We start from the raw sequence: 11,842 nt of genomic DNA on the forward strand, positions 1-11,842 counted from the left end.
CAAAATAGATAAATGGTGTCTTGAAAATGGTTTCAAACTTTTCTAAATCAAAAACCAAATAAATATATAAACCCCATAAAGACCCAGACCTATTTCTAAGTGGCACCCCTATCAAAGTTTATTTTTGTTTCACAATTGACGTTTTTGCCCCATATTAAATATATAAAAGCCAAATGCTTGAAGGCTATCGATTTTTTAAAGGTTGTTTCTAATTCAAAATGGGGACGGGATCAGACTACCCTCCTTCACTTATATAGATCACTCGTGCGATCTAAACTTGATTATGGTTCCATCATATATGGTGGAGCCTGTCAAAGCAAACCTAAAAATACTTGATTCTGTCCATCACCAAGACCCTAAGACTTTGTCGTGGTTCTTTTAGATCGTCTCCTATCGACAGTCTTTACGTCAACTCTGATGAGCCTTCAAACAACGCCGTATATATCTTAACAATGCATTACAAAATTTGCTTCTAATTAGCCTAATCCTGCATTTAATTGTGTCTTTAATCCTCTTTATGAGGATTTGTATAACAAAAAGTCTTCCCTTGTTCCGCTTCTTGCTCTCAAAATTAAGCCATTTCTTGCTGCTTCCGGGAATGAGCTGAAAAACATAGCTCCTTCCCGACTTCTTCCTTCTCCTCCTTGGCAACTGGTTAGGCCCCAAGCTGACCTAACATTAACTACATTTAAAAAATCAGAAACGAATGAATTACAGTATAAACAAGAATATAATCAATTGAAACATAAATATAACAATTATAAATCCTTATTTACAGATGGGTCCAAGGACGGTGGCGCAGTGGCTTGTGCTAGATTCATTGGATCCAGAACACTATCTTTTAGATTACCAGACAATAGTTCTATTTTACAGCACAAGCTAACGCCATATTAACAGTTCTTAAATATATTCAAAGGCACCCTGAACATAAACAGTATATGATCTATTCTTTCTTGCCCTCAGGCTATTAAAAATATTTCTTGTAAACATCCATTTTTAATTGAAATTATTGACTTGTATAATACGTTTGCTATTGGCCAATTCGACATCGTCTTCTGTTGGTCACCAAGCCACGTGGGCATTTCCGGTAACGCAATGGCCGATCTTGCTGCCAAGGCAACACTCAACAAATCTGTGACACCACTTCTTATTCCATACTCTGATTACAAAGCTAGCATGAGAACTTACACCCTTGATCTGATGCAGAAGAAGTGGGACACCCAAGTAGGTATAAATAAATTACATGAAATAAAACCGTATATTGGTTACACCTACTTGGGCTGTCAGTCCAGATTTGAAGAGGTTATTTTACGACGATGTCGTATTGGCCATACTAGATATACTCATGCATCCTTTTGAAAGGTGAGGATCCTCCCTTGTGATGAGATGAGACAATCACGGTCAAGCATATTCTGTGTTGAATTCTCCGTCACAAGGAATAAGTATTTCAATGTCAAAACTGTTAAGTACGGAAGCGTATTAGGGTCACCGTGACTCCAAAAACATTTTTCACCGTGGCCCTAATACGCTGCCGTAGTTAAGGATCTTTTTACAAACGTTAGTTCTCATTTAATTATTGTTGTTTTTTTTTAAAGAAATTGATTTTCTGGTTGAATGTTGAATAATACCTTCTAAAAATAAATGTATTTTATTTATTGGTAGTTTAGATTTGTAACTAGAATTGTTAATGGTTGTTCCCTCAAAGGGGGTTGAAGCATTGTAAAATTATTGTCCTCCTGAGAGGGTACGTAAGTCCCATGACATTTGATGTAAATTTAAGTCTACCAGGTTTTTAAGGGTAGTATTCTTGTTGTTTTAATTGTGGCTAACGTTTCCTACAATCGCCAGCAGCTGAAGGGATGGTGTAAATCCAACTAGGGGCCTTGCAGGTAGCAAAGGTACTGTAAGTCCCCATGATCCCTTGTATGGTGATCTACCTCCAGTTGTTGGCGATCTGTAGCCTCTTTATATATTGTATTGTCCATTTAGTGATATCAGTTTTAACTTTCCATACTAGCTTTAATGCTATTTGTGATATTCTGGTTGTTTTACAGTCCTTCGTTGACAGGTTTTATAACATAGATATAGTCCTTTTCATTGTTAAATGTTCTCGTCACGATATGGCTGAAATATTGCCGATGTGACATTAAATATTAACTCACTCACTCACTTTTAACTTGTCTAGTCAATAATCCAACAATAACTCCAGAAACCGAGAGTGTTTTGTTGAAATAAATGAGTGTTTTGAAAGCCTGTGAAAAGGATAACAATCATTATCGTGAAATCAAATTAGGCCTAGATTAACTCCTGGCTTACATTTCTCTATTGTCATTTCCCTTGTTAAATGCCACCATTGTTATCTCATCACTCATGCTTTGGATGAAAAATCACTGGCTTTCATTTGCCCATCCATCCTACCAGTTTAGCGCTAATTAACTACTGGCTTCCCTTGTTATCTTATCACGGTTGTTTTAAACGTTCGTATATAGCTTTCCGTTTCATAGTTTCTTCATACACCTGATGCAAGAAATAAAATATACTCCCTAACATCGTGTTTCACAAATACAGAAGTTTTTCTCTTTCGGTTTGTTTTACTAGGACTTTTTATTCCCCGGGCTAACGCTACACCTTTGCCGTTACGCCATAAAGAAGAGTATCAGGAAATGAGATAACACCCCGCCAACACAGTGAATGTCACCTGTTGTTGTTGGATTCGAATAGTTTTGACATCAGGTTAGATAAGTTGGATACACGCGTCACCAATCAGCTTATCAAATGCTACGCGACCACGAGCAGCTGTACACTTTGTGATATATACACGTAATGCATGTATACAGAGACAGGTAAATCAGTGTACTTATATGTTACAATGGCGGTCAACGGAATGTTTTACACATCAACTTTCGCAATATAAATGCCCCTTAAACTGTCTCAATAATGTATTCATAACGTACTTTAAGTGATGATATGTATGATATGAGGTAAACGTGATACAGAGCAAGGACACTTTGCTTCATCATTCATCATTGTTAATGAGTAAACGTCAATCCTACTGAACAAATTTTACTGATGAATATATAAGCGTTTCCCTCAATATTGTACACCACATGCTTGATGACAGTGTCTCCATCAAAACGTTGCTTCTATTATAATATTATAATAAAGAGCTGGTTCCAGTCTGTTGGATTATTGCTAAGAGCAACACAAATCGAATCTCACTCACTTAATGTGGGTTGTTGCAGTGATATAAAACAATGCTCCACCCCATAAGCATATATACACCTTTGTAAATGTTTAAACTGGACAAATATATGGTTCAAAAAAATTATTTGACTTTGCTTGCTCTGCTTTTATAAGAATGAAAGATATATTTACACAAATTTCTTAAGAGAGTTTTCATTATTTGTTGATAAAAGAGACTTGAATTTATAGTAATTCGGTTGCATCTGATATGCACATGGCAAGTATTTTAATCCTAGTGAGTTAGATTCAGTACATATAAGTAAGTACACCTAGATTGCACAATAGACGATTGAGTTCAGCAACCTCAACATTTAACCATCTTCACTCATTATACTTCAGCCTTAATAATCTACATCGAATTGTGATCAAAATATTTCGAAACTTTTTGTCCAAGCTACATGATAAATATTTTTCTGGAGCTAACATACTTACATACTTTTGAAACTCTCGGTAAATACGGTATCGAGAACTGTTATTCAATGTACTTTTCCATGACTGAGAAAACATAACGATTGCAACAGTCTTAAATCTATTTAAAGATAAAGTTTCATCACCGCCTCTCTGAGACATCCAGACGTAGCGAAATCCATGAGAGAAAAGTATTTCTCTAATACATGAAACATACGTCTTGTATCGACAGTTAAGGTAATACATTTGCATTTTGTACACTTTCAAAGAGGTTCTTTCTTCATTCATATGAATAACCTTTTATCAGTATATCAAAGTTTTACTCCATATCGCGTTATCGCCTTCTCGTCTTGTGATATCGCTGTCTCGCTTTCTCGCCTCCAAAATTTAAGGCGATAAAGCGATGGCCCTAACCAGCCACCATGGAAAACACAAATCAGTTCACCCTCCTAAAACGACGACAGTTTTAGACATTCATGAGCTCCACGCAGTTTATCGATATGCATATACACAAATGTGTTTTAGACTTGCCCATTCCAAATGGTGTCCAAGTTGTGTCAGGCCATGAGATGTTATGCCTCCTCAAAATGGCAGCATTGAATCGATTCGGGTCAGTCAGACGCTCATTTTCGGTAACCCGTGACATGCCGTAGATTCGGTGTGTGATCGTCAGGTGTTAACAAGAAACGATGACCAACACCCCAACCCCACCAAACACACCCCACATACCCCACACCCTACCCCATACACACCGCCACACACCGCCACAACATATTACAAAGAACAAATCAAGTGGTTTGAACAAATGGTTTGAACAAATGGTTTGCGTGGTTTCTGCAGACTAAGTCCAAACCGTTTCCATGGAAATCATGCAGAATATAACAGCCAAATTTCTGTAAATGCCAAAAAGGCACGACTTTAAGATTTGTTTGATGTGTCTGCCAATGCTTGCAGAAAGATAATGAAAAGGTTTTCAAGATGTGTTCCGGGAACGAAATGTCTGAATCGTTTCCGGCCGGCCGGGGAAAGATCATTATGCCCAAAATCTACTAACAGGAAAAGGCACCAATTTGAGGTATGTTTCATATATCTGCCATGTTCTGTTGAAAGATGTAGAAAGGTTTTCGAGTTGTGCTTCGGAAACCAAGCTCACAGTTCCCTTTTGAGACTAAGTCTGAATCGTTTCTGTGGAAACCGGGAAAAAATAAAAGCAACAAATATTTGCAAATAACAAAAGACACCACTTTGGGATCTGTCTCATATATCTGCCATGTTTTGTTGAAAGATATTGAACGGTTTTCGATTTGTGCTCCTGAAAGGAACCCCACCCTCCATTTTAGACTGAACCGATTGAAAGGAAACCGAGAAAAATAAAAATGACAAAAAATTGCAAATGTCAATAGATATCGCTTTAGATATTGTTTGATATATCTCAAACCTTTGCTGAAAAAAAAACATTGAACGTTTTTTTGTTATTCTCCGGAGATAAAATGAATACCGACGGACGGATGGACGGACAGACGGACGTTTTCCCCAACATTCAGTGGGTAGAGAACTATCAAACGTTTGCAATATCAGGAGTGCGCTCTTCAGGTGTCAAAAGGCATGCAAGACGTTAGTAGAAAGTACATTTGCTACGCGCGGTACGTGACATTACTTTTCATGCATAGTGCCTTGCTACATATTTATTCAAGGTTGTTTTGATAACGGTTCAAATAGTTTCTTTTGTGTGTAATTTCATGATTTGCACTTTTCCCGTCAATATATATATTTGTGTAGTGATTCCAATTATGCCCAGTTTTCATTTGTAGGCACTATACAGTGTCAGTCCAGAAACATCATGAAATAGCACAATAATGCAACACAATTGTAATTGTCTGGTGCACGTCCTCACTATATATGTGTAAACAACAAGTAGATCCTGTCTTTACACATAGTTCAAGCTGCCAAAATAGAGAAACATATGTATGTACTGGAAGGTGATGGTACACCCTCTGGCAGCCAAAGAGACATTGTTTAACCCATATAAGATTGGAGGCTCCAGTTGTTATGGAAACTAGACCATCTCACGTGTCTCGTAAAGGGTGAAAGAGGAATAGAAATAATTACTGATTTCCTTCAAGTGACACAAAAAATATGTTCATCATATGAACCATATCTACACATGAAGAGGAAAGAAAAGATATTGACTTAGTTTATCTTTTGATTTGATTACTTTAACAGCTGTCAGTTCCCTGGAGAAGCAATAGCTGATAACATTTAGAAATTCATATACACTGACACTTTCAATATTTCAGTTTACATTTTACTGCATGTCGTATACTCTAAAACCGGTCTTTCCCGATATGTATTGATTTAAAAAATAGTATCCAGCTGTTTTAAGGTACAGTTTTAAAATTTGTTTTTATGATGACAGAACGATAAGTGATGCCAAGATACACCGCGGAAAAATGACAAGTGGATCCGACGATCATTCATAATGATCGAAAACTTTGTATTGTATCAAAGGCTGAAAATCAGGGCTTATCATATTGTTGATTATGGTTGGGTTTTCCCAACAATAGGGATCAGCCTCGATATTGTTTGATGGTGCTTAGTTCAAGAGTCTTGGAAATAGCTTGAGTGAAACACTTTGTCTTCAAGAACAGCGAAGAAAAATATAGTGTAGCCAAACACAAACACGCATGCACGCACGCACGCACGCACATCCGACCTCACTACACTGAAACTGAATCATTACCACCTCGAGGTCCAATTCATCGTTCTGTAGTTTTGGATAAAATAGCGTTTGTTATCGATCTGCGGTATCAATAAATCAATGTGATAGCGTAACAAAGAGACATCTTTTTACGTGGTACTGTGCTGTTTGTATGGTCGAAACATTCCAAACTCGGAATTGTAGTGATACATACAGAAACGCCTGTGCACCAACAACACTGGCTTCATAAATGAGGCTGACTGACTGGCCAACAGTAGGTACAATATGTGACTAGAATGGGAGAGTCGTTTTCATACTAATACAGTCAGGTTGTAGTGCGTGATCGATGTTTACCATGTAAATACATTCAAAGGATAAACTAACAGAGCACTCCCTCTTTCTGGAGATGAAATGTCGGCCAGTTTCTTACTCACGGAAGGTGTTCCTACATTAGGAACAGCATGTAAGGGATATAATGTTTCACAAAGGCGAAACCAATAACTTCGTACCTTATGACTTTCAGCAGGCACAATGTAAATATTCAAAACATATCGAGTGTTGGTAATTTGGGTAAGGATATTTCAATCATCTATATCCGTCAATACTGATGAGTAAACAAAGCCTTTAATTCAGTTTCATGAGAAAAAGCAGTGTGCATGGATGATGAGGTCCCTTAAGTGCTGGAATATTAGAGGTGTAATTGTCAACAGCTTGCTGAATGACTAAAGTCAAAGAGTTTGATAGATATACTGAAGCTCGGTGGTGATTTAATAGTTTGGCTATCTGTCTTGTTTGTCCAATCATCCGCCAAGCATAAATAGTTGTTATCACTTGAAAATGTAAAACGTTTTTAATAAATAGCTGCGGATCAATTCTTCATTACTATCAACGGGGACTTAGGAAGATGAGGCTGCCGTATGTGCTGGTGTTGTTGGCCCTGTGCAGATCTGCTGCAGGCAGAACTGAGGGGATGAAGAGACTGTACAGCGACATGTTTGGAAACTACAGCACTAAAATCAGACCAGTATTCAACCACAGTAAACATACTGACGTTCACAGCAGATTCAACTTGGTGGCCATAACTGAAATAGACCAGGTAAGACAGACTCTTCACAGCAACGTGTGGATGAATCTAACATCGCAAGATGAGTTTCTCACCTGGAAACCTGAGGATTATAGTGGCATAAAGTTTATGCACCCTCCACTGACTGACATTTGGAGACCGAAAGTTATCGTACCAGTGTCTCTGGAGGATCGGGATGTCTTCAAAGACGAGACATCCCCCATTACAGTTTACAGTGACGGTACAGTAACTTGGTTACCTGGGGCAAATTTTCTTACTAACTGCAAGTTAGATCTGACTTTATTTCCATTTGATGTTCAGACATGCCAGTTCCAGTTTCTACCCATCAGCTACTTTTCAAATGAGCTGAAGATGGTATCATCGCTGGTTGATGTAAACACCCAATCGTACACAGAAAATGGAGAATGGATTCTTTCAGGTTCCAGAGCGTACATTACTGAAATGACCTTCGCAGATTCCACCTTCTCTTTCCTTTACGTTGACATTCACCTTGAAAGGCGACCGATGTTCTTTGTTCTCAATGTGATTATACCTGTGGTGGTGCTTTCATTTCTCAACATATTCGTCTTCTCACTTCCGTGTGACTGTGGAGAGAAGGTTTCGTATGCCATCACGTGTCTTCTCTCTCTGACTGTATTCATAAGCATCGTAAGTGAACTTCTTCCCAAATCATCTGACAATATTCCTATGGTCACTATGTATCTAACGTGTCTCCTCGGTATCAGCGTTCTGTCCGTGGTCGCCACCATCATCATTGTCATGAAAGATCCTGCGAAGGTCAACAAGAAAGAACAACTGTCACCATTGTTTGTTATTCCACGTCCCTGCTCGTTATCATTTCCAGGAAGTAGCCGCAAGGTTATGGACCAGGTTCAACTGGATTCTAAAACCAATGGTTCGACTAGTAATATGAATCCAACTGGAGTGGCTCTGGAAAATCAAAGAAGTTCTGGTGGGTACTGTGTAACTGCAGACTCTCTGTGTATGGTTATATTCACGGCGCTTTGGATGGTTGTGTCTGTGGGATTCCTCGTCCATATAACACAATAGATCTTGACTTTTGCCAGTATGGTAAAGTCTCAAACTGTCTATAACAGTTGTGCTGAATTAACATCGGTATTTTGAAGCCGTTCACTGTTCAAATAATCTTTAAAGGACAAGGTATGATAAGGGTGGTTTTTGGCCCACTAACAGAATTGGCTGAAAACATGTTATTTGTTTAGAGACAAGTTAGCTTTGCATAAATATGCTATATTTTATATGTTCTGAGGTGTAATTTTTCTGCAGAGGGGCCCAAAATGGGTTTTATCAGTTCCCATGAAAAATAACAAGAAGTCTGAAATATCAGTGTGCCATAATGGCTTATTTACAACTGTTATTTTATTTACATGCAAATTACAGCAGTTTTATGACAGGTAGTCATGCTGAAAAACATGTCAAAGTCAGTCATAATGTTTTAACTTCAAGGGGCCCAATTAGGGTTGCAAAACTGAATTCTGAAAATCAGGCTACAAAGAAAGTTACATGAAATAAAACCAAGCAGGATCTGATAGATCACGTTCAAGGTATCTGGACATCGCTTACTACAGAGTACATAAAATCACTGTTGAAGCCGTTCACTGTTCAAATAATCTTTAAAGGACAAGGTATGATAAGGGTGGTTTTTGGCCCACTAACAGAATTGGCTGAAAACATGTTATTTGTTTAGAGACAAGTTAGCTTTGCATAAAAATGCTATATTTTATATGTTCTGAGGTGTAATTTTTCTGCAGAATGGGTTTTATCAGTTCCCATGAAAAATAACAAGAAGTCTGAAATATCAGTGTGCCATAATGGCTTATTTACAACTGTTATTTTATTTACATGCAAATTACAGCAATTTTATGACAGGTAGTCATGCTGAAAAACATGTCAAAGTCAGTCATAATGTTTTAACTTCAAGGGGCCCAATTAGGGTTGCAAAACATTGTTAATTCAATTACTTGCCAATTGTGTCCCCAAAACTCAGTCATTATCCACAGCATTCTTTGCAAATGTAATCCATGGGTCCATTGTACAACATGTAAGCATGATAACAATCATGTTGCACTAAGAATCACAGGGGCCTGTTTTGGGTGAAGCTTCATTTTGGGCACAGCTTCATTCTAACTAGTAAGTGTTACAAGTCAGCATTTACAACCAGTTTTAGCAAATATACAGTTAACATCTCAATCATCATATGTTATTACAATAGCCAACCATGTTGCACTAAAATCACAGGTCTTGACCTCAAAGGGGCCCATTTTGGGTGAAATTTCAATGTCAGTGCAGGTTCATATTAACACCACGCACATGTTAAAGTCAGTATTCAAAAGACTTCACAGAGTAATTATTCACTACTTATCCACTTTAAAGATATAAAACATCCACTATTACTCTTCATTCACACAGTTATCAATCTCAGTATCTGATTCACTCTCAAGAACTGCAGTATTCAAAAGTGTATAAACCTAAAGTAGATCAAAATGTATAAAATATGAATTTAAAATATTGGGAACAAAGGCAACAAGACTGACTTGAAAAGGCAAATGGTCAGTGTCTTAACAAAAGATTCACATGATGTTAATTAAAGCTTGTTTCACAAGTGTTGTAACATAGATTACCAAACTTAAGAAAAAATTACAATATTTGGATTTGATGTGAAACAGTTTAGTTAAACATTGTAGACTTGATAAACAAACTTTGAAAAAAAGAAAGATGAGTTACAAGGATTTGAACCTGCATGTCTGATAACAAAAGAAACCTCCAGTCCACTATTGCAACCATTAGCCTACATATTCCTTTGCCTCCCACTGTGAATTTAAGCTTATATATTACACTTTACAACTATGTATGACTTGACGTCTGCTTGTGTTCATCACCTGCTAGACCTTGATACAATGTTCTTATTCTAGCTAAAACATCCTTTTCATACAGTTAAGTGTAGTCATTTTGGTTAAATGAAATCTAATATGTCATTGGAAACATCAAGGTACATAAGTTCTTGGAAAATGCATATGTTTATACATGGCAATCCTGTTGAATGACTGTGTTATTTTGACAGTGACAGGTGACTCAAAGGTGTTTGATACACAGATGATAGAAAAACTATGATCAAATTCTTACATAATAACAAAGATTTTCACCTTTACAGTACTACTTGATCATATTTTGAAAATCTTCAGACATCTTCTTACTTTTCTAGCAGAGACCAACAACCAAACACCAATGTTTACATCTCATAAATCTGCCTTGTGGGTGCCTTATGATATTGAAAATTTTAATAACGATGTTTGACATGTGTATTTTAGAGCACAAAACCATTCAAAATATAATGTATCATGGCACAGATGTGTAAATGTGATGGATTGTTTTTAAAGATGTTAGTTTATGTCAATGTTTATTTTTTAGATGTTGTATGGGGCAATTTCATAAACCGAAAAAATGTACTTTTTAAAAGATTTTGATATGAGCAAAAGCGTGACCCACTACAATTTTTTAGGTGTACATTCTAATTTACTCGCTTCATATGTGGTGAAAAAATTGGGATGGGTCACGCTTTTGCTCACACTTTTCTATCACTCTGAAAATCAGAAAATGTAGGTTTCTAGAAGATATTGTAAAATATGTTAACTTTGAGGTCTTCAAAGAGGAAAACTAACAACACTAGAAACATAAAAATGCAATTGGAGGTAACTTCAACAATTAATTTAGCTCCTTTTATGCTAAAATTATCGTGTTGTAAAATTTTGATAATCATGACATGTTGTGGGCCAATAAGGGCCTCTATCATACCTTGTCCTTTGAATCACGCATCAGTGTCAAACACTGTAACTGGTATACATACCAACCGCGCGCAACGGGAAGAGCAGTTATATATTCATTCGTCTATCACATAAGCAATGAGGATTCTGGAAGGACTTATTACATTTTCTCTGCTGTCGAATCACGAACGTTATCTGGAGTATTTGGTACACGACGTAGATGTTGTCCCTTTCATCCCACACCTCTAAAGGCGAGGGATCCGGATTTGGCACGATATACAGCAACATCCGACGTTGGAACAGTCTTCCAACCAGTTGTACCGTGATATAATGAGACCTTATCTGATGTTAAGAGAAAAGGAATTTGAATTACGTTACTTTTTTTCATCAGTTTTATCTAATGAGTGTAACTTTGCGTCAGTCACTTGGGGGTTAACTTAACCCGTCTTCTTTAATTCTTTTTCTATTTTAGCAGTAAGTTTCAACCTTTACCCGAGACCTGGTTGTTCAGTACTAACGTCTTCGGCATTGAAGGAAAGCTTTATTAATTCTCAAGCTCTGTTTGTGTTTGGATTTAAGGATCACAAAGGTCACACTTTTATACTCAATGATTTTACACTTCCCTCA

General features: G+C 37.2%; 1 protein-coding gene across 1 annotated transcript; it reads left to right on the forward strand.

Moving 5' to 3' along the window:
- Window positions 1-7,253: 7,253 nt before the first annotated feature.
- On the forward strand, window positions 7,254-8,483 carry LOC137288072 (neuronal acetylcholine receptor subunit alpha-3-like). The gene has a single exon (XM_067820446.1). It carries the CDS (start codon window positions 7,254-7,256, stop codon window positions 8,481-8,483), a length of 1,230 nt encoding a protein of 409 aa, XP_067676547.1.
- The last annotated feature ends 3,359 nt before the right edge of the window (window positions 8,484-11,842 follow it).

The sequence above is a fragment of the Haliotis asinina genome, chromosome 6 (genome assembly GCF_037392515.1).
Source record: "Haliotis asinina isolate JCU_RB_2024 chromosome 6, JCU_Hal_asi_v2, whole genome shotgun sequence".
Taxonomy (NCBI): Eukaryota; Metazoa; Mollusca; class Gastropoda; order Lepetellida; family Haliotidae; genus Haliotis; species Haliotis asinina.

Coding starts and splice junctions, on each gene's coding strand:
- LOC137288072 (XM_067820446.1), top strand. CDS start 7,254: ATGAGGCTGCCGTATGTGCTGGTGTTGTTGGCCCTGTGCAGATCTGCT.